We start from the raw sequence: 25021 nt of genomic DNA on the forward strand, positions 1-25021 counted from the left end.
TTTTAATAGGCTATTGCTCTTGTACCATTGATTAATCTCTTCCACATCAAGCTGAATGCCTGAATAGCCTGATTCGGTTTTCAGAGGTGGCCAGCCAGTCCTCGACCAATCAGGATAGAGTATGGCCGTAGTTATGTTATGATGTTTAGTTATGATGGTTAAAATAAAAGTTTTGAGAACCACAGTCACTCTGAATTAAGAACGTCTGCTAAAATGCCTAGATTGTAAACTACTGAACTCATAAAATGCCACAGTCTCGTAGTAAATCAGTATCATATCCTGAAGCTGGAGAAGTAGGCCTACCAATATTCAGTGATTGGTCTGATCAAAACGAGAACATTATAATGATGTAAAAAAATCTATAAAGAACTTAACATTTCCATGCTGTAGGTTCAGTAAGGGACAAGATGACCCCCGGCCACTTTCATTATCACTGAATGCACCTTTAAACACAAATAAGATAATACCTTCAAATCACACACCAAAACAGTTAAAAACACGTTTTGCTATATTACATTTGATGACTTAGATCTTTAATAATGAATAAAACAATCTAGAATATCTACATTTTTGACAGCTGATCTAGAGCTCCATTAATCATCATGGACCAGTGGATCTGTACATATCTTCCCCAGCAGGTGGCAATAAGCGTCAAATCAAAACCAGCATCAGTCTTTTACAGCCCACTTAGGAGGCTATTTGTAGGCTTTGTGTACATCAATGTCACATAATCTATAATAGTGTATTATAACTAGAAATACTGTTCCTTCGAAACAGTGTGGGCTCGCTTCCACCCAAAAAAATAATAGTAAAAGGTGTCAAGGTCCCAGGCAAATGCTCCCTTTCATTTTACTGACGTAAAATGGTAATGCAAATACAATGTAGACAAGCAGTGTTATTACATGAACTTAACGGTATGGACAATTAAATCAAAATAAAATTAAAACAATGTGGATGGGTAAACAAACAACACAAGTTCGAGACCAGTAGCATGTTGGGAACTGAAGTTATGGCTGTTTAAAGCCTGGCCAATTGGAAGACAGATGGGGGACCCTTTTGTGTGTGTGTGTGTGTGTGTGTGTGTGTGTGTGTGTGTGTGTGTGTGTGTGTGTGTGTGTGTGTGTGTGTGTGTGTGTGTGTGTGTGTGTGTGTGTGTGCGCGCACGCGCGTGCGTGCGTGTACACTGAGAACCAACAATGGACCCCCTGGAAACACATCACGGTCCCTAAGGAGTCCTCGAACCACACTTTGGGAACCAGCAATAGATCCACTGGAAACCCCTCAAGGACCCCCAGGGTTCCCTGACCCACACTTTGCAAACCAGCAATGGACCCCCTCAAAATAACAGTACTCAGATGGTCCTAATATTGACAAGCTTTTTAAAAACAGCAGATCTACTCAGATGATCCTAATATTGACAAGCTTTTTAAAAACAGCAGATCTACTCAGATGATCCTAATATTGACAAGCTTTTTTAAAAACAGCAGATCTACAAGCTCACAACATGTCACAACGTCACATTGTTTTGAGGACAACGGATGAAATTTAGCTTTAAAGCCATACTGTGTAAGATGCCCAACTAGTGGTCATTAGCCCTATAGCAAACCGCGGTCGCGTCCGCGTCTTTCGGACGTTTTTCGTACCTTCAGACCCCCGCGTCTGCCTCCACCTCGCTGAGATCTATCTTTTAAGGGGTCCCTTGTTCCTGTGCGTTCAGTAATTCCAGAGATACGGACTCCTTCACCCTGCCTGGTAGGCGAAATTACCTAGAGAAGGGATGGTACAAACGGGCGACAACAAATATGGCTGCCATAGCGACCCCACTTCAAGATGCGCTGTGATTGGCCGGCAGTTGTATAACCCTCGCTGTGATTGGCCGGTAGTGTGATGACGCAATTTTGGCGCGAGATCCGGTCCACGGCAAGGATCTCAGTTTACATACAGAGAAGGCTTTACAGGCTGAAATTCACGGCGCGGATCTTCTAAAACTTTTGTGATTTAATAGTTAGGAGAATTTTAAGATTTGTTTTATAAAAAAAGTTACATAGTACAACTTTAAGCTAACTCCGGCTGGTTTACACTAAGATATTTGTATGTTGTATTATGCAATATGTCATTATCTCTGTGTCCATGAATTGGTACTGTCCTGTCTAAATAAACAAATAAAGTAAAGTAAGTAAGTTGTAGATCAGCTTCTTACAATAAGCCAAAGTAGTAAGTGATTCATCTACCGCATGTTTTGGATTAATAATAAAATCTGCTCACTCTGTGGCCACTCCGGCTGCAATGCATGGCTTTTATTGTGTGTGGGGTGTGGTTCGGCAGGTGCTGCTGATCGTCTGATTTGGAAATGCATTGGTTGTGGTATCTCCCTGACAACCAACAACAACCACTAATACTGCTGAGTGTCCCAGGATATACTGTAAATCCCATAGACCGGGTTTCTAAAACCAGAGGAGGGACCCTTTTGTGTGTGTGTGTGTGTGTGTGTGTGTGTGTGTGTGTGTGTGTGTGTGTGTGTGTGTGTGTGTGTGTGTGTGTGCGTGCGTGTGCGCGTGCGTGCGTGCGTGCGTGCGTGCATGCGTGCGTGTAGACGCACATTGTAGATCATCTTCATAGCAGTATTAAGTGGTCCATCTATGTTTTTTTATTAATAATAAAATCTGCAAAGTAACAAGTAACTGAAGCTGTCAAATGCTGTATTTATAGTAGAGTATAAGTAACAAAAATGGAAAGTAGAGTAAAAGTACCTCAAAATTGTACTGTAGGTACAAGTACTTGTATATACTTGAGTAAATGTACTTAGTTACTTTGCAGCACCACAGAACAGCCAATGACAGCCAGGCCTTTAATCACAGCTGTGTCAATCAGTAGAGTGGAGAGGGACATTTATAGATATTTATAGTTTTAACTCAGAATATATACATCACACAGCTTAGATATTTGGATCAAATCAGAGAGCAGACCTGTGTGAACGCAATGATATAAATAGCATATCTGAAGTGTGAACATTGCAGCCACAGCGCCTAAACATAAACATGGGTCCCTTTCCTCTGTCTACACTCTGTCCCCACTCACTAAACCCATTGGAAATGCATTGGGTGCTTAAAGTTAAACATTTTTATTTTTTTATAATTATACTACAAAACATTTCAAAACAAGAAATACAAGCACACGTGTCCTCAGTAAGCTGAACACATAACCATTTGAATGGTGTTGAAAGGTGTAAGCGTGTAGGAGATGAATCGCGCCAAAGTTTTGAGGAGATACTGACTAGTATAGTATAGTATAGTATAGTATAGTATAGTATACCAGTAAGACTCCCTAATCGGGAGATAAGCGACCGTTGGTCGCTTATCTCCACAAATAGGCCAAAAGTTTGTTTTACCAATTATCAAGACATACGGGCAGTTGACAGTTTGCCATGGTTACTCATTGAAGTTGAATGTCGGGTCGACCGCACGTGTGACCGACGGACGGCCGGTGGAGGTTTTCATACCAGTAAGACTCCCTAATCGGGAGATAAGCGACCGTTGGTCGCTTATCTCCACAAATAGGCCAAAAGTTTGTTTTACCAATTATTACACTCTATGTGAACATTTACCTCAACAAATCCCAAGTACTATGCAGAACGACCCATTTCAAGTTTTTAATGTACAACAATATTTAGAAAATAGGTCTACAAGCTGACAGTCCTCGTCCCTTATATTCCCATAGGTTATATGGAGATCTCAGTGTTTGTCAGTCCTTGTTCATTTATGCCCATATATGGACATCTCTATATCTACATATATGGAGATCTCTTAACTGTAAGTCCTTGTCCCTTTTATGCCCATATATGGATATTCCTGATGTCATCAGTATATGAACATATATGGGCTTTCTGATATGCCCATATATGGAGATCTCTTAACTGTAAGCCCTTGTCCCTTTTATGCCCATATATGGATATCCCTGATGTCATCCGTATATGCCCATATATGGGCTTTCTAATATGCCCATATATGGAGATCTCTGTATCTCCATATATGGGTATAAAAGGATACTTCAGGTCTGACATCAGGTTTGTTTATTGCGACCGTAAGGTCGCAGTTTAGTTGCGACCGTAAGGTCGCAGTTTAGTATGAAAACCTCCACCGGCCGTCCGTCGGTCACACGTGCGGTCGACCGCACGTCACACGTGCGGTCGACGTGTGATGAGGTCACGATGAGTCATCTATGCCCAAATATAGATTTCTAGGTCAGATGGCCCATAGAGTTTGTGATGTCAAACCTAGCAACCCAATATAAACAAACCTGATGTCAGACCTGAAGTATCCTTTTATACCCATATATGGAGATACAGAGATCTCCATATATGGGCATATTAGAAAGCCCATATATGGGCATATACGGATGACATCAGGGGTATCCATATATGGGCATAAAAGGGACAAGGGCTTACAGTTAAGAGATCTCCATATATGGGCATATCAGAAAGCCCATATATGTTCATATACTGATGACATCAGGAATATCCATATATGGGCATAAAAGGGACAAGGACTTACAGTTAAGAGATCTCCATATATGGGCATAAAGGGACAAGGACTGTTACAGTAGATATAGAGATGTCCATATATGGGCATAAATGAACAAGGACTGACAAACACTGAGATCTCCATATAACCTATGGGAATATAAGGGACGAGGACTGTCAGCTTGTAGACCTATTTTCTAAATATTGTTGTACATTAAAAACTTGAAATGGGTCGTTCTGCATAGTACTTGGGATTTGTTGATGTAAATGTTCACATAGAGTGTAATAATTGGTAAAACAAACTTTTGGCCTATTTGTGGAGATAAGCGACCAACGGTCGCTTATCTCCCGATTAGGGAGTCTTACTGGTATTGGGTTGCTAGGTTTGACATCACAAACTCTATGGGCCATCTGACCTAGAAATCTATATTTGGGCATAGATGACTCATCGTGACCTCATCACACGTCGACCGCACGTGTGACGTGCGGTCGACCGCACGTGTGACCGACGGACGGCCGGTGGAGGTTTTCATACTAAACTGCAACCTTACGGTCGCAACTAAACTGCGACCTTACGGTCGCAATAAACAAACCTGATGTCAGACCTGAAGTATCCTTTTATACCCATATATGGAGATACAGAGATCTCCATATATGGGCATATTAGAAAGCCCATATATGGGCATATACGGATGACATCAGGGATATCCATATATGGGCATAAAAGGGACAAGGGCTTACAGTTAAGAGATCTCCATATATGGGCATATCAGAAAGCCCATATATGTTCATATACTGATGACATCAGGAATATCCATATATGGGCATAAAAGGGACAAGGACTTACAGTTAAGAGATCTCCATATATGGGCATAAAGGGACAAGGACTGTTACAGTAGATATAGAGATGTCCATATATGGGCATAAATGAACAAGGACTGACAAACACTGAGATCTCCATATAACCTATGGGAATATAAGGGACGAGGACTGTCAGCTTGTAGACCTATTTTCTAAATATTGTTGTACATTAAAAACTTGAAATGGGTCGTTCTGCATAGTACTTGGGATTTGTTGATGTAAATGTTCACATAGAGTGTAATAATTGGTAAAACAAACTTTTGGCCTATTTGTGGAGATAAGCGACCAACGGTCGCTTATCTCCCGATTAGGGAGTCTTACTGGTAATAATAATTACTTTTACATTGTGAAACGTATGACAGATAATGTGACATCCGTTCAAAAGTGTTGAATCACAGAGAAATGTGTCTGCGTTTTGCAAGGAACTGTCCCGACAGCAAGAAGCAATTATGAGTTGCTACAAGGTCTAAGATCTGTGAAGATATCATTGCTTTCCATTTAGAATGATCTGATAAACAGAACATTTGAAGAACAGAAGTCATTTTCAATATAATTAGCAGTTTTTAACATGATCGATGCCTTGGGTGTTAGCCTACTTGATCAGTGCAATGACAAAGATTCAGCTTGAAGTGGAAAAAATAAGTTCCATTAATGTTATTTTCATCCATTGTATTATAATCACATTTAATTTCAGCGTTAATTCATTCTTTAACAGGGTTAACACATGCCTCTCATGCTCTGCCTCTGAATATTGCAACATCGTATGATAGTCACTCTCTGCCAACCACTGTACTTTCCTTGCCATAGAAACCGATAGTTACAGCCTGTGGGCTGTGGCTGTGGCTGTTTGCAATGCCTTATTAAAAAAAAGAAAAAAAAAAAAAAGAAAACGCACCTCAAATGAGTGCAACTTTCAATCACTATGTTGACAATCTCTCATTGCGCAAAATCATTTTAGCATGCCAACCTCTGAACCTCTGAACCTCATCTGTTTCACAATGAAACAGATGGAGTCAAACTAAATGTAATGCCAACTCCTACAATTCCAAGTTCCAAGCTTGTTCCAAGCTTGTCATGGTGGGGGGTCCCCAGTAGAAATATGATTATTTTGGGGGTCGTGGACTGAAAAGGTTGAGAACCACTGGTTTAGGCGACCATGGTCCCCTATCAAAAATGTGCCCATGGCATGAGCTTATCTGACAATGACAATTGGCTGGTTTTAAAAGGGGGAGGAGCCTATATGGAAAAGGTCCTGCCCCATGGTGCTATATAGTTCTTGTCATTTGTGACAAACAAGAAGAAGTTCTTGAAGAACTGAAAACAGAGGCGACATTTTGGATTCCAGGTAAGAACAACATTTAAAGGGATATTTCACTTTCTTTTATGCCTTTATTGAGAGGACAGGTAGATTGACAGGATATGGGGAGTGACATGCAGCAAGGTCATCAGGATCAGGATTTGAACCTGTGGCACATTGCAGCCTATAGGGTGCCCGGACCTCCACACCGTGGTGTACTGTAGGTACACCATGCTGTATGTAATGACTCCCCTGCAGTGTTATTATGTAGTATTTTTAAACATCAATTACATTTAATTAATGTATTTATTGATTCAGATCTACATATTAATTCCTTATTCACATTCACATTATATCATTTCACCCAAAACATTTATTTTGATCTAGGTTGAAGCCACATTCAACTTATTTGGCCTCTTTTTCATTGCCGTTACTTTAATAAACATGCTGATTCATATTTCCCACCACAGTTAGGCCTAGTAGCCTATTCACAAACACAAACTAAACTATAAGCTTTTGTTGGTTTCCTTCATGTATTGTTCAAGGAATATGCTGGTGCATCAACATAAAAAAAAAAGAAAGAAATCAAATGGCAATGAATGACCTCCACAAAGCAGCTTTTGTGGGTGTTTTTATCATTCATAAATGATGATTATCTTTTGTCTCGTTCCTGAATTGGCAATCCTTGTTGGCTGTGTGATGCTTAGTACACACACACACACACACACACACACACACACACACACACACACACACACACACACACACACACACACACACACACACACACACACACACACACGCATGCACGCGCACACGCACGCATGTTTCTATTACTATACTTGTGAGTACATCAAATAGGTGGTGACTGCAATTAGTTAGTTATTATGATGTCAGACAGCTGAATTGGACTGGCTCACAGGAGAGTCAGTGCCTGGTTCTTTGGTATTTTTATTTTTCTAAGACCAGTAATACCAGGAGCCCTGAGGGACTTATCAATGTGACCCAGCCACGTTCATGGGGCTGGGTCTTGGGCTATGTGGGCATTGAGGTTGGTTAGATTGGGATCCTATGGGGAGACTCGGGGCACAGCTCGTCGTGAGCTTTTTGTGACAAGCCAATCTGAACCCTATTTGCACCAAACTCCTCCTGCCAAGACCCAGTAAACACTGGGTCCTCAAGTATGGAGCTTTATTTAGAACGGATAAGGGGACAGCACAGGACTTCCCGGTCTTCCAGCCCCCTCCTAATAGACCCACACCCACCCCAACCTTACCTCCCTGCACCTGAGAACCACCAAATCCCCTCTAGACTCCCACACTGGCCCGTTCACAGATCGTCACGCCATTCACCCCTCATGCTCCCCTAACCGCCCAGTGTGCATTCTATCCCTGCTACACGCGTCCACTCCCCCGGGGGGACCCTCCACAGGTACCAGGCCCTCCAGGTGAGCTTGACTCCTGAGGCATTTTACAAAGTGGAACAGTATCTCATTCTCATACTATTTGAGGGAAATAGAAATACACAAATACATTTTTTGTACGTACACCCAGCAATGTAGGCCTATATTGGTTTGTGACAAATGGGAAAAGTGGGTGTTTTCCACCAAAGAGTGGTTTCAGTGCAAAACAAATGCTTGTAATGAATTTAGAATCATGAAGAAACCCTAGATTGACCCATCACAAGGTTTTAAATTCTTTAGATTGTATTGTATTAAGGTTAATAAATCTCCTGGAAGCTTTAAGAAAATGTGAATTGTAACTGAAATCACCAATACTGGATATTATGGCACATGGAAAAAGGAGAAATGTCCAATTATATTTGAAATATTTGAACAATTCTAACATAAATACATAACCTTATAACCAATTGTTTTAACATAATTGTACTTGTACTCACTTGACTATAATTTATATATGCTAATTGGATTCCTAGATCACCAAAACATGGGTTTAGACACCAGAATTATTTGTCTATGATTAATAATAAAGGAGTAATGGACGTTTAAGGAACAGGTGGCGATCATCTTGAATTTCGTAAATTTCTAGTGGTCAAATGTTGGAAAACCTTTTATGTTATTAAGTACACCTGATACTACAATAAACCATTGAGAAACCTTTTGTTGCAATTTTTTGGGGGTCAAACCATGTTGTAAATGACATTTTTACCCCTTTTCTAGCATTTCCCCCAACTAACACGAAAGCCACGCTCTGAAAGTAGTCTACTAGCTCACAGCGCTTTAACTCTCTCTAACAGATAAAACAAATAATAGTCAAGCAGCTACAAGTCAATTCATTGATAGAATCGTTCACTTTGTGATACAAGCACCAAATTTGGCATGAACAATGCCTAGGACCTACTTGTTCAGAAAAGCAAGTTAGCCACTCAATTAAAAACAAATAGGGGTGGGGTCCCATTGACAGTAAAATAATACAAAAAGATAAATCTGCTTCAAATAGCATGTGAGGGGCGGGCACGGTGATATATTTTTACACTTTGTCAGCTTGTTCTTTTGTCATTCTATGGTCTAGTTACTGTGGTTTTTAACGTGACCCTATTTAGAAATCATTTGGCTGTTCATTGCAACGAGGAAATGTTATTTACAAGCCAATTCTCATTTGTTGTCATGGCCTGCTACAGTATGTGATGCACCGGACCTGCCAAACTACACAGACTGCGTGGGAATCATTTTAATATTCAATTTGATTGACTGATCATTAATGTTACAGGCTTACAGCCGATCGCTTTGATTATGGACTGCTGCTGCTGCTGCATGTCGCGTATTGCATCTGAAACACTGTCTGGTTGAAACATCTCCCCTGGAATTAATCATTCCTGCTGCTTATAAATGCTCCAGTTATTTTATTTGTGTAGTCTGTTTGAGAAGAAGCACAAACACTTTATTTATAGATTAATAACTCCACATGCCGGGTTTCCTTTATTGCGCGATTTGGGCTGGTGCACGATTAAATGATTAATTCATTAATTAATGCTTGTTTTTGCCTTTATGTTATTAAGTACACCTGATACTACAATAAACCATTGAGAAACCTTTTGTTGCAATTTTTTGGGGGTCAAACCATGTTGTAAATGACATTTTTACCCCTTTTCTAGCATTTCCCCCAACTAACACGAAAGCCACGCTCTGAAAGTAGTCTACTAGCTCACAGCGCTTTAACTCTCTCTAACAGATAAAACAAATAATAGTCAAGCAGCTACAAGTCAATTCATTGATAGAATCGTTCACTTTGTGATACAAGCACCAAATTTGGCATGAACAATGCCTAGGACCTACTTGTTCAGAAAAGCAAGTTAGCCACTCAATTAAAAACAAATAGGGGTGGGGTCCCATTGACAGTAAAATAATACAAAAAGATAAATCTGCTTCAAATAGCATGTGAGGGGCGGGCACGGTGATATATTTTTACACTTTGTCAGCTTGTTCTTTTGTCATTCTATGGTCTAGTTACTGTGGTTTTTAACGTGACCCTATTTAGAAATCATTTGGCTGTTCATTGCAACGAGGAAATGTTATTTACAAGCCAATTCTCATTTGTTGTCATGGCCTGGTACAGTATGTGATGCACCGGACCTGCCAAACTACACAGACTGCGTGGGAATCATTTTAATATTCAATTTGATTGACTGATCATTAATGTTACAGGCTTACAGCCGATCGCTTTGATTATGGACTGCTGCTGCTGCTGCATGTCGCGTATTGCATCTGAAACACTGTCTGGTTGAAACATCTCCCCTGGAATTAATCATTCCTGCTGCTTATAAATGCTCCAGTTATTTTATTTGTGTAGTCTGTTTGAGAAGAAGCACAAACACTTTATTTATAGATTAATAACTCCACATGCCGGGTTTCCTTTATTGCGCGATTTGGGCTGGTGCACGATTAAATGATTAATTCATTAATTAATGCTTGTTTTTGCCTTTATGTTATTAAGTACACCTGATACTACAATAAACCATTGAGAAACCTTTTGTTGCAATTTTTTGGGGGTCAAACCATGTTGTAAATTACATTTTTACCCCTTTTCTAGCATTTCCCCCAACTAACACGAAAGCCACGCTCTGAAAGTAGTCTACTAGCTCACAGCGCTTTAACTCTCTCTAACAGATAAAACAAATAATAGTCAAGCAGCTACAAGTCAATTCATTGATAGAATCGTTCACTTTGTGATACAAGCACCAAATTTGGCATGAACAATGCCTAGGACCTACTTGTTCAGAAAAGCAAGTTAGCCACTCAATTAAAAACAAATAGGGGTGGGGTCCCATTGACAGTAAAATAATACAAAAAGATAAATCTGCTTCAAATAGCATGTGAGGGGCGGGCACGGTGATATATTTTTACACTTTGTCAGCTTGTTCTTTTGTCATTCTATGGTCTAGTTACTGTGGTTTTTAACGTGACCCTATTTAGAAATCATTTGGCTGTTCATTGCAACGAGGAAATGTTATTTACAAGCCAATTCTCATTTGTTGTCATGGCCTGCTACAGTATGTGATGCACCGGACCTGCCAAACTACACAGACTGCGTGGGAATCATTTTAATATTCAATTTGATTGACTGATCATTAATGTTACAGGCTTACAGCCGATCGCTTTGATTATGGACTGCTGCTGCTGCTGCATGTCGCGTATTGCATCTGAAACACTGTCTGGTTGAAACATCTCCCCTGGAATTAATCATTCCTGCTGCTTATAAATGCTCCAGTTATTTTATTTGTGTAGTCTGTTTGAGAAGAAGCACAAACACTTTATTTATAGATTAATAACTCCACATGCCGGGTTTCCTTTATTGCGCGATTTGGGCTGGTGCACGATTAAATGATTAATTCATTAATTAATGCTTGTTTTTGCCTTCAATTTCATTACAAATAAATCAAACCAACCCAACCACTCATTCAGTTAATAATAATAGCCTACCTAGATTACCTATATACTGTAATTAGCAGAAGTGATAGTGTCAGTTCCTCCTTGTGTCAATTCTATTCAAAGAAATGATTAGCGAAGCATTGCCATTGATTGATTCATTCACTCTTTCAGTTTGATTAATTCATTGCACAGCAAATAAAGACCTGATTACAAACGTTTTCCATAACAAGTAATTGTAGATGATAGTTATAATTTATATCATATCAATTATGGTTTTATATAAAGGCAAGCAAAGCTCAGAGCTTTGAGAATCAATGTCGGGGAATTTCCATTTGGAGCGCAACACTGCATGGAGAGCTGGTAGATGGCTATTTTCAAATGCCAACGTTTCAATATTTACAGATTTAATAGGGACACAATACAGTCATTGGTCATTCTCTGCTTTCAAAGGAATGAGGAGAATTTTTTTTGTTTTGTTTAAATCGCTTCATAATGACCAACTTACTTGACCAAGGCATGATTGAATAGACGGTGTTGCTCCCTATGCGTAATGTGCGGCGCGCCACACACAAAAAAACAGAGTTACAAGATATCAACGCATTGCGTCATGGCGTGTCGACAGCTTATACATCTGTTATTTTGGACACATGGTCATGGAGAGATTTGGAGACGGCAGCGCATCAACCCGACATTTCGGTGACTCCAGAACGCAAGTAGGCCCAGATTGCGGTTAATAATACCTATAGAATAAGGCTACAAAACACTTCATAGACTATTTGATTTATTTCTGAGCTAGTAAGACACTTCATAGATGTTTCCTGAATCTAAAGAACAATCAATGACAACGGCTTTTAACAGAAATAGTGTTTTTATTAGGCTATTAGGCAACGCAACAAATGCAAATGATCACGCATGGTTTAACCATATCCTATAAATAGCCAAACATTTCATTATGAAATGTAACAGTAGGTCTATAGTCTATAAAGAAAAATATAGGCTGACAGCCTACCAAGACAATAAAAAACTAGAGTAAAGGTGGGTTGGAGGTTAATGTTGATCGCCCGAGCTGCTTCAATTCCCAGACCCTATATGGTCATTTCTCAAACAATTAGGCTACTCTTAGTCAAATTTGTATTTATTCTGTGAACTCTCTATTTATTTTCTTGTATGACATGTGTTAGTATAGGACGGGACCTATCTCCCTTAGTCCCTTTCTATTTATGCTATCAATTAAACATCACGCCTGTGTAGTGTGCAGGGTTGTCAACATTGGACTGTCAGAATCCAGGAGATTTATTTTGGGGGGTGCGCGGAACTCCCCAACCGGGGTCTGGGGAGTCCTCTCCCCAAAACGTATTAATAGATATATTTTCCTGTGTTCTGTTGAATTTTGTGCATGTTTGATACATTTATCAGGCTTACTTTACTAGCATGTGTACAATTTCAGCCTAATATGCCAAATGTAGGTGTACAGATCTGATGACAGAAGCAAAGTAAGACATCTTTAATAATGACGTCTCATCTGTAAGTCATTACTTAAGTGAATATCTATATGATCTTGCATGCATTGCCCCCACCCCTAAAGCGGGTCCTCCCCCAGAACATTTTTAACATAGTAGATTTAATCTCCTGTTTTCTGGTGAATTTTGAGCATGTTTGATACTTTTATCAGGCTTGCTTTACTAGCATGGGTAATTTCAGCCTTAAACTGCCAATTGTTGGTGTACAAATTTGATGACTGAAGCAAAAGGACATCTTTAATAATGATTTCTCATCTTTAAGTCATTACTTAAGTGAATATCTGTATGATCTTTCTTGCATGCATTGCCCACACCCCTAAAGCGGGGGGTCTGGGGGTCCTCCCCCAGAAAATTTTTAACATAGTAGATGTCATTTCCTGTGTTCTGTTGAATTTTGGGAGTTTGATACAAAATCCAGGAGAAATCCAGGAGATTTGCCAATCCAGGAGATTGGCAAATCTACTAGTGTGGCTGTGGCGCTCTGGCGCGCCATGGAATGTCTTTATAAACTTTTGCAAGAAATATAACCCCGATTGCAATAACAGTGGTCAGTAGGCCTACTCCATGGCTATGGCTATAGTGTTGTCTGTCAAAATATATTTTATTTCAAGACTATAAAAAGCGTAGGCTATATGGTCACCGCATATCCTATAGCCTATATGATTATTCGCCTATTCATATGTTTTTCAAACAAGCAAACACATACAAATTACATATAAAAAGAATAATAAGAAGTAGGCTAGGCCTAGTGAAAATAGCCAATCTACAAGCAGCTCACAGCAAGTCGAGACGCGTTGTGAGCTTGTAGATCTGCTGTTTTCACTAGTTTGGGTCCCGGCCAGGAAAACGTCTAATCAATTGATGTCGGATATAAATTGCGTCTGCTAACACGGTAACCGGACAATATTATGGTTGTCAGAAAGAAACGTTCATGCACGCACCGTGGCGCACGCACTGTAAGTCACCCAGATACATCTCTCGTTCTTTTGATTGAATACTTTAATAGCAGTTTGCATATAAGAATCACAGGGACAGGGCAGTATTACTTCATGTCACGTTCATGTTAATGTGTTATTAGGCCTACTTATGGTATAAAGGCTCCGTCTGGACTCGATCTTAATGTCCGGTGTGTGTGGTTTACTATGATTGGCGGAGCGTATCATTTTCTGTCGCCGCGACCTCGACAAACACGCGATGGCCTTGGCGCAGTGGTTAGCGCTTCGCCTCACAGCTAGAAGGTCCTGGGTTCGATTCCCACCGGGGGACGCTGTGGGTGCTGGGGGCGTGTTTCTCCCTCCGCGTCATCAGCGCCCACACCCTAGGTGGGGTCGGCGATAGGGCCTTTCTGTGTGGAGTTTGCATGTTCTCCCCATGTCTCCTAGGGTTGATACCCTCACAAAAACATGCAGTAATCCTGGTCTCAATAATGCCTCCCCCTGGCCAGCCGGGGCGCTTGATGGAGGGGAAAGGAACTGGTTGGAATAACGTGTTCCTTCCACGTGCTACGTCCATCCCGGCGAAATCCCCCCTGTCAGGTGAAAAGAAACAACTTGGACTACTCATGCATTGAAGGAAGCATGAGGTCAGTCCGTTGTCTCCCCAGGCGCGGCAGAGGGAGAGCAGAGCCCAGGATTACATAGGCAATTGGCACTGGGTGAAAAAGGGTTGCAAAATCGTGGGATAAAAATGATAATGAAAAAAAAAAAAGAAAAAAAATAGCATGTGAGGGGTCAAACTAGGGGTTTTTCATGGTACTTAATCCATTGTAAGCATCTGTTTTGCATGAAAAACATTCCTTGGGCTAGAAAGGCCCCCACAAAAGTGTGAAAACCACGGTGAAAATTGATGACTCATCACTAAACCATAGTTTAGTGCAAAACAAATGCTGGCATTGGATTCAGCTCATGAAAAAACCCTAGTTTGACCCCTCACTTGCTACTTAAAAGCAGATTTATTTTGTTGTATTATTTTACTGTATAGAAAGTCAATGGGACCCCAACCCTATTTGCTTTTAATTGAGTGGCTAACTTGCTTTTTGGAAAAAGTAGGTCCAGAGGAAACTTTGTGCAAAATTTGGTGCTTGTATGACAAAGTGAACAATTATCTCAGTAGAGGCCGGGCTATAAACCCAAATACACATAATCTCCCATGAAGAAACTCTGGACTGACTATCTATTGTCTGTGGCGATCGAGGAATCTATGGTATAGCAGTTTTACTGATGTTAAAATGCTTTCTTTCTTTCACCAGTCTTTAAACGCTTCCTTTAATAACGGGAGGATCTTCCTGAGTTCAAGTTCGCATCTGGACCAAGGCTTTTTCCTGGAAGCTGAGTGTTACCATCTCAACATGGCGTCCATAGACCATCACATCATTGTAAGTACACGGACAACCCTGTTCTATGAGGATATTGGAGATTTGGGCTTAAAGGACAACAAGGGTTCATATTTTAGATAGTCATAGAGAATAGAAAAGTGATAAAATGTTTTCATTTACTTATTTCTATTGTTTTAGTGGTTTTAACCATTGTGATTTGCCCTAACCCAAGTGGCTAAATATGTCTTTTTAGACACATTCCCATGATGCACCGCAATCTTTCATGGGCAGATGTGACTTATGGGGGCTGGTGTAAATAGTAACAAAGAAATTGCTGGCTTATTCTGTCTAAAAATATATATTTAGACCCACTGAAATCAAACTACTAAAATCACTAAAACAATAGAAAGCAGAAAATGAAAAAAATTTAACACTCATCTTTTCTTTTCTCTAATTCTACAATCTAAAATATGAACCCTTGTTGTAAAAAAAACAAAGTTAGTGCCTATCCCGAACTAGTTCGGGATAATTTGGGCCGTATTAACGTCCTAAGTGCCTATCAATTTTTTTTTTTTTTTTTGTAAAAAAAAAAATATATATATTTTTTTAAGTTACTTTTTTTTTGAACCCCACTATATTCTGTTTACACGGCCCGCGAGAGCGTGGCGCCGCCGATATTTACCATCCAATGCAATCCAGGATCTTTAGAGCTCATTTTCTCTGTTCCAAGCATATCCATGAGGTGTGCAAGGTTTAATCATGGCTAAATCGCCGAAAATAGGTCTTCTAAAATGCTTGGTAGCCAATAGCTAACTTCAAGCTAACTTCATCCTGTTCCTGTAAATGAACAGAGGAAAGTGTTCTGGTGCATCATGGCTGCGCAGGGCTTGTGCATGTAACAGTGTATCTTTATGATGAATTCTTTGGCCACTGGGCGCCCTCTAGTGGTGAAAGCTGGCACTGATAGGGTTAATTTAGGCTTGAGACTGTTTATCTAAGTTAAGACTGCAAAGTGTTTATGACCTTACCCTGTACCGGTATATTTTGTACCAGTTGCCGGATCAGGCAGCAATAACTCAAACAAATGATATCTAAAGACTAATTATACTAAATAGTATGACAGTGTCACTCGCCGAAGAGTTCTTGTTGGCAAGCAACACCGCCATGCAATGGAGCTAGCCTCTATCATAGTCCAAGGTGAAGAGCTATCACCTCACCGCGGTGTAGTTTTCTAGCTATCACCTAAAAATGTAAAACAAAGCCCAGGTGACAGCTAAAAAACTACACCGCGGTGAGGTGATAGCTCTTCACCTTGGACTATGATAGAGGCTTTACAGTATGTTCACTCCCATTGAGGACATTTTATAGTAAGAAATGGGAATGCACACTCATGGTTACAAAACAAAAGATTCTTGTCATTTTACATCAGAATTATGATGGACTAGGAAGTTTGTAAATCTTTAATAAGAAAGATTACATCATAGCTTGTAGTGTATGACTTTCATTACACTCTCCAGTGAGTCACTGGCCTAGGGGTGGTAGGGAACATACATTTGCATTTATTAAATCACCTAAAACAATTAATCAAAAAATAAAGGATGATCAGATGTGGTGAGCAACTGAGCATTTCAGTAAAGTGAGGTGCAAAACCCTAAGGAACGGCTCAAAGGACTCGGAAGACAGGCTTAACCCTGCAAGACCCGAATTAATTTCTACTTAAAAAAAAAAGAAAATCAGATGGTGTTGTAGGAGTCCTAATCACAGGAAAATGTAATGTTTAAAAATTAATAATGTTTTTGTAAGGTTTTATAGCCATAAATCATAAATCATAAATTATGCTCTAATTTGCATTTTGGGGATATTTTTCACAATAATAACATATGCACATGTTCTAGACATTCTAATGATCGCCAAAAAAAATATTACAGGAATTTTACTTATGTTTTAGTGAGGAATAGCTTCAGTTAAAAAGTGAGATGTTGTTCGTCCAGACGCTGGAATTTCAACTTCTCTGGGAGGTGTGAATGTCAGCCTGTGGGGGGTATTTATATGCAAATATCATGGCCAATGGCATTGTAATACTAAACAATAGGATTTAATGGTGATGTTAATGTGAAAAAAGAACAGGAAAACTAATTATAACATTTAAAAAACGTTGCCAAAAAGCAACGCTGGGCCTTGCAGGGTTAAAAAGGGGCATGGCGTGAGTACCCGAACCCAGGTCCTGAAAAACAATCAGAAAGGATAAATGAAAGGGGTAAAGCAAATACAAAAAACTAAGAGTGAAACAAAAGGTGAACTACATAGAACACTACTGTACATACAGAGAACCGCCATGGTCGCGCAATTTGGAATCACACATGAGTTCTGGGCGGAGCCGTTTGTTTTCACCCCCGTCGGCACTTAGGGTTAGGGTTAAGGTTAGGTGCGCTATAGCTCCTGTTCAGCCAATCAAAAGCTTCCATGGGCGGGGTTTGCCCAGAACTCACGTGCGATTCCAAATAGCGTGTCACGGTCACTCAATCATTCTCAGTATTTGCACAATTATGAGGGTTAACAGTTCCAGCAGAGAGCTCGAGACTTCCCATTCCCGGGCAACATTACACATTTCCTCCTGGAGGGTCCCAAGGTGTTCCAAGGCCAGCATGGAGATTATAATCCCCCCATTTGGTCCTTGGTCTGTCCAGGCGTTTCCTCCCAGGGACGTGCACTGATGACCTCCTTATAGGGAGATGCCCAGGACGGATCCATACTAGATGCCCGAACATCCATAGCTGGTCCCTTTCCAAATGAAGGAGCAAGCAGCTCTACCCAAAATAAAACTCCATGACCTCCAGCATGATTGTCCCTCACTGCAGAGTGAGCTATCAGCTGTCATTGAGAAATATATTTTTATTTAGACTGGGGGAAGTTAAGAGAGACCACAGTATGCTCACTTAGACAATAGACATCATGTGCTACTTCTGTACTGTATGTCATTACTGTATTTCCACAAATTATGATTCCAGGGTCATTTATACAAGACAATGGGAAGATCGTCTGTTCCATGCAGTATATGTGGCAATTACCCAAACTGATCGGAACAATGTGTTGTTTACGTTCCTCTGCAGGTGGAACAACAGCTTTCCCACACTTTCAGAGTGACTGTGGTGCGGGCTGAAGGTGTCACCAAGGGATGGGCGGGTGACACGGGTGAGTCTTGATTAACTTGTTACCAGGGGTGTAACGATACATTTTAACTACGATACGCATCACGATACATGGTTGACGATGCGATACATGGACAATATTGGTTCATTTATGGCGATGCGATACGATTCGATTCAATTCAATTCATTCGGAATGTCTTCTGACCAGTTTATATGCATGACTGCATGCATTAACACAGTGGTTCTCAACCTGGGGGTCCCAACCCACAATAAAATTAGAATTGAAATATTTCAATATTAAGTTTTGTTGCTTGTCGTTTTCTTTAGCATAACAAAAAATATTAAATTCGGCTACACCAATGTAGGGGAGAGCCGCCTCATTTGTAATGCTTCATAATTGCGTTTACTACTACTAGTTTAGCAGTGTAGAGAGAGGGTAAAAGTCAGAGAGTTGAACAGATCCATGCATGGATGAACATGAAACGTGTCAAAGTGAACTCATATTATCATCAAAATGGGACACAAATTCCGTATTGAAGCGTTTTTTCCTCCGTTGCGCGAGGCGATGGTGTGTTGAGTGGATAACATGAATGTGTTTGTGTGTGCGTGCATGAATGTCGCACACATGCGTGTGTGTGTTGAAAAACACAGTAAAGAAATCGCTCCATTCCAATAGCAAATCCCAAATGATGATGAACGCAGGAGGACTCGTCTCAACCCCGGCCGCGGAAAATAAATAAATACATCGCCCAGTTTTCATTGGGCGAGCAGTCTAGTCCAGCAGAAAGGAGGGGCACGGATCAACTACTGGGGGAAATCTCGCTCAGAGCGCGCGATTTCCTCATTTTTGCAGCGCAAGTGCGACATCCAATGTGCTGTGAGCTGCTGTGAGCCTATAGCTCCGACCGCCCAAAACTTCTGTCGGACTTTTCAAGCGCTTCATGATGACGTCGCTTCAGGACAGTTTTGGAACCTGGTGATTGCCTTTGTCGCTTTCAGCAACAAAGCAATAACTAAACTAGAAAAATATTGTTCCTTCGAAACAATTGTGGGCTCGCTTCAAGCCAGAAAACAATGGCTATAAAAGTACAAAATGTCAAGATCGCAGGCAGTGCTCTCTTTGACGTTACTGACGTCAAAGATTGGTCCATTTTGTTCCAAAAATGTGTTGTGCAAAAGTTGACCCGCTGGTGGCGCTATAACAGGCCAATGTAAGAAGGGTGGTATCTGTTCCTTGACCTATTGGGAATGTGCTTGCAAGATTTCACGCACATTGCAGGCTGTGTTCATGATTTGAGGTGTTTTTAGCTTTGGCCACTTTATCGCTGCTTGCAGCTATATTCATTTTTTTTTTGTGTGTGCACTTCATAGGCATATTAGATAAAGGTCCTTAGATTGTGTGTAGAATGTTTCATGCAAATTGCAAAAAAAAACGGGTTTAAGCGTTTCACAAACTGCTCAAAATGATATAGCGCCCCCCTTTGGCCAATTGGGGTAAGATTGGTTTTAGTGATATTTGGACTAACACTCTACATCTTTGCCAAATGCCATGAACATGTTACTTTGCATGTATGATTTAGAGGCAGAAGAATAATTTGCATAAAACTGCAATATTCATTGAATTTATTTAAAAAAGCATGTTTCAATTTTAAAGAAATCCGATCTGACAGATCTTTAGATATCGGTCCAAAGTTCACGTAAAAAAAGTTTTGTGCATGTGGAGCGAAAATTCCAGAATAAAAGCGGGTTTACGCGTTTTACAAACTGCTCAAAATGGCGGAAAATCGAAGGGCGGAGCTTACTTAACAACGACACAGATGTCTTCCGCTTGAGTCAAAGCACGCGTGTAACCAAGTTGCATGTCTTCAAACGAAACGAGTCATGACTTATGCCCGTTTGAAGTTTGAATTTTCAAACGCTTCGTATAGCGCCCCCCTTTGGCCGATTGGAATAAAATTGGTTTCAGTGATACTTTGACTAACCCTCCACATCTTTGCCAAATGCCATGAACGTGTAACTTTGCATGTATGATTTAGAGGCAGAAGAATAATTTGCATAAAACCGCAATATTGATTGAATTATTAAAAAATTACATTTCACTTTAAAAGAAATCCGCCGAGACTAGTTTGACCGTATTGGTCCAAAGTTCATGTGAAAGAAGTTTTGTGCACTTGACGCGAAAATCCCAGGAGGAGATAGATTTTTACTATTTTTCATATAATTCCGAATTGTGGGAGACCTAAAGGTCAGAGGTCAAAAGTTAGAGGGTAAAAGTTGTTCGGCATGAGGAGACGCATAAGTGTATACAGGTTTCATGGCTGTATGTATAACACAGCATGAGCTATACCTGTTCAAAGATCGCACTTTCGAAGGCTTCCTACAGCGCCACCATTTGGCCGATTGCTATAAAAAATAATAGCACACTTCGCCACTGTAAACTGAACACATTGATGTTTTTATTTTCATTTTCTCACTAAGTATGTAGGAGTAGAAAGGAACCGAAGTTTTGAGGAGAACTTGATATGACTGCCTGCCTGATAGATAAACTAGAAAAATATTGTTCCTTCGAAACAATTGTGGGCTCGCTTCAAGCCAGAAAACAATGGCTATAAAAGCACAAAATGTCAAGATCGCAGGCAGTGCTCTCTTTGACGTTACTGACGTCAAAGATTGGTCCATTTTGTTCCAAAAATGTGTTGTGCAAAAGTTGACCCGCTGGTGGCGCTATAACAGGCCAATGTGAGAAGGTTGGTATCTGTTCCTTGACCTATTGGGAATGTGCTTGCAAGATTTCACGCACATCCCAGGCTGTGTTCATGATTTGAGGTGTTTTTGGCTTTGGACACTTTATCGCTGCTTGCAGCTATATTTATTATTATTATTTTATAATTTTTTTGTGTGCACTTCATAGGCATGTTAGATAAAGGTCCTTAGATTGCGTGTAGAATGTTTCATGCAAATTGCAAAAAAAATCCTAGAATAAAAACGGGTTTAAGCGTTTTACAAACTGCTCAAAATTATATAGCGCCCCCCTTTGGCCATTTGGGGTAAGATTGGTTTCAGTGATATTTGAACTAACCCTCTACACTATTTTGTCATGAAAATGTGACTTTGCTTGTATGTTTTAGAGGCAGAAGAATAATTTGCATAAAAATGCAATATTGTTTGAATTATTTAAAAAAGCATGTTTCAATGTTAAAGAAATCCGATCTGACAGATCTTTAGATATCGGTCCAAAGTTCACGTAAAAAAAGTTTTGTGCACGTGACGCGAAAATTCCAGAATAAAAGCGGGTTTACGCGTTTTACAAACTGCTCAAAGTGGCGGAAAATCGAAGGGCGGAGCTTACTTAACAACGACACAGATGTCTTCCGCTTGAGTCAAAGCACGCGTGTAACAAGTTGCATGTCTTCAAACGAAACGAGTCATGACTTATGCCCGTTTGAAGTTTGAATTTTCAGACGCTTCGTATAGCGCCCCCCTTTGGCCGATTGGAATAAAATTGGTTTCAGTGATACCTTGACTAACCCTCTACATCTTTGCCAAATGCCATGAACGTGTAACTTTGCATGTATGATTTAGAGGCCGAAGAATAATTTGCATAAAACTGCAATATTTATTGAATTATTAAAAAATTATATTTCACTTTAAAAGAAATCCGCCGAGATTAGTTTGACCGTATTGGTCCAAAGTTCATGTGAAAAAAGTTTTGTGCGCGTATCGAAAAAAACCCAGGAGGAGATAGATTTTTACTGTTTTTCATATAATTCCGAATTGTGGGAGATCTAAAGGTCAGAGGTCAAAAGTCAGAGGCTAAAAGTTGTTCGGCATGAGGAGACGCATACGTGTATACAGGTTTCATGCCTGTACCTCAAACACAGCATGAGCTATACCTGTTCAAAGTTCGCACTTTCGAAGGCTTCCTACAGCGCCACCATTTGGCCGATTGCTGTAAAAAGTAATAGCACACTTCGCCACTGTAAACTGAACACATTGATGTTTTTATTTTCATTTTCTCACTAAGTATGTAGGAGTAGAAAGGAACCGAAGTTTTTTGATACTTGATATGCCTGCCTGATAGATAAATAAATAAATAAATAATGACAATATCTAAAGTGTGCTCGCCTTATAGGCGAGCCCACAATAATGACAATATCTAAAGTGTGCTCGCCTTATAGGCGAGCCCACAATAAATAATGACAACATCTAGAGTGTGCTCGCCTTATAGGCGAGCCCACAATGACAATATCTAGAGTGCCCACTAATAATAACTAAAAACATAAAAGGTCTAGACTAAATAAAACATAAATGTACTGTTGATGGATTACTAGCCTATGCATGGTAGAGAAAGAGACAGAAAAAAAACTCCAATCCTATGTAGCGGCCCATTTTATCCATTCAATGATGGGGAAACGATGTGTATTGTTCTCCTTGCAGTGGATACCCCAGACCCATATGTGGAGCTGTTCATTCCCACGTCCCCAGAGAGCAGAAAGAGAACTCGCCATATAGACAACAACATAAATCCAGAATGGAAGGAGACCTTTGACTTCATACTGGACCCCAACCAGCAGAATGTCCTGGAGGTGAGATTGAGAACATTTGATCAGAGTGTTTGGCATGAGAAGCATGAGAATAACATAATTGGTTATAATTGGATGTTACTCAATATCAAGACAGTACACAATGCGTATTGAGAAACAGCCTACATTATAAGTGTTTCATAAAATTGCAAATGTGCCATGATATGACGACAACCCAAAGTCTTGACTACATGATATGATGATTTAGGATGCCAAGTCTATTGATGTAATTTAAAGTTGTACCATGTAACTTTTTTTATAAAACAAATCTTAAAATTGTCCTAACTGTTAAATCGCTAAAGTTTTAGAACACCCACTCCGTTATTTTCAGCTTCTGAAGCCTTCTCTTTATATGTTTTCTATGATCCTGGCCGTGGACCGGATTTCGCGCCAAAATGACGTAATCTGCATCATCTGTATACGTTGTGTATACGTTGCCCAATCACATCGCCGATCATGCACACATAGTACACTACCGGCCAATCACAGCGCATCTTGAAGTGGGGTCGCCATATTTGTAGTCGCCCGTGTGTCTCTTTACTCAAAAGGTAATCTCGCCTACCAGGCAGGGTGAAGTAGTCCGTTTCTCCGGAATGCCTGAACGCACAGGAACCAGGGACCCCTCTAAAGATAGCTCTCGGCGTTGTGGAGGCAGACGCGGGGGTGTGAAGGTACGAAAAACGGGCGAAAGACGCGAACGCGACCGCGGTTTGCTATAGGGCTACTGACCACTAGTTGAGCATCTTACACAGTATAGCTTTAATGTATTGATTTAAAGGAGTGAACATACACAAATACACAAAATAATTAAGATGGTTCTCCATGTTTTATCTCTATCTACAATTTGAAACTGACAGAACGGTGCATTCGACATACAGACGACCCAAAGCAGTCCAATTGGCTAGGACTGATCACGTGGCACACGGAGTTCTTAACCGGAAGTGCGTCCGGCGGTCAAATATGTCCGACCGGAAACGTGCGCTGCGGCACAATAGTTCCGCCACAATAGTTCCCCCCCCCCCCAATTTTTTTTTTTTTTTTTTACCTTTTTTTTTTTTTTTTTACTTTTTTTTTTAACTTTTTTTTTTCAAAAAACTTTTATTTTTTGAAAAAAAAAGTTTTTTAGTAAAGAAGCGGGCGTGCCCGAAGGGCCGCAAACCTCTAGTTTAACTACACATTGCTAATGTTTGTTCCAATCAGGTGGCCTTGATGGACGCCAACTGGGTCTGGCCGGACGGGACTCTTGGGAAAAGGTCTTATGACATAAGCAACTCCATTAAAGTGGCTCATGAAGACATGGTGACTTTCGTCTTTGGCGAAGTAAGATACTTGATACATTAAACAAAAGTATAATCACATTGGTTTCCCCATCTTAATAGTTAGAAGTTATTCAAAGTAAATAGCTTGCGTACAGTAAGATGGATGAGAATATGAAATGTAAGTTGTTCAGTAACAGCTAAAAAAAATGTGTATCAAAAAAATACTTGCTAATTACCAGTAAGACTCCCTAATCGGGAGATAAGGCATTTATACACAAATTGGCCTGTAAGTGGCATTGGTTCCTTGGTGTAGGAGTATGTGCGTGGAAAATGTATTGCTTAGGTAGTGCTTAGGTTACTGACAGCCGGTGGAGGTTGTTGATTCTGTGGTGGGATGAGTGGCTTAGTCTTTCATCACCGTTTTACACTTTTATGATCTGTGCGCTGCCACTTCTTGTTGTCAATTATCCTACATCATCTCTAATCCTTTGCCTCTCCGTAGTCCCTGTTCTCCTCTCTCTCCATCTTTACCAGGGACGTGCAGACAATCTTAGAGAGGCAGGGGCTGAAATTTCTAAAAGGGCACTTGTGGTGAAAATACCGGAAATAGCAGACCTCCTCTTTGATGTCT

The 25021-nt window shown here is 40.3% G+C and overlaps 2 protein-coding genes across 2 annotated transcripts in view; both read left to right on the forward strand.

Moving 5' to 3' along the window:
• Positions 1-25021, forward strand: part of LOC308289136 (cytosolic phospholipase A2-like) — a gene marked incomplete at both ends in the record, with an annotated part of 173178 nt that overhangs the window by 129049 nt on the left and 19108 nt on the right. The gene's annotated exons all lie outside the window — the stretch shown is intronic.
• Positions 1-25021, forward strand: part of LOC308302244 (transient receptor potential cation channel subfamily M member 5-like) — a gene marked incomplete at both ends in the record, with an annotated part of 53856 nt that overhangs the window by 28756 nt on the left and 79 nt on the right. Inside the window, 4 exons of the mRNA XM_080746502.1 lie at positions 15334-15459; positions 18510-18591; positions 22986-23134; positions 24332-24451. Of these exons, the coding sequence (XP_080602628.1) occupies positions 15334-15459; positions 18510-18591; positions 22986-23134; positions 24332-24451 (477 nt within the window). The remainder of the gene's footprint in view (positions 1-15333; positions 15460-18509; positions 18592-22985; positions 23135-24331; positions 24452-25021) is intronic.

This window comes from Nannobrachium achirus (genome assembly GCF_963921795.1).
Source record: "Nannobrachium achirus genome assembly, chromosome: 1".
Taxonomy (NCBI): Eukaryota; Metazoa; Chordata; class Actinopteri; order Myctophiformes; family Myctophidae; genus Nannobrachium; species Nannobrachium achirus.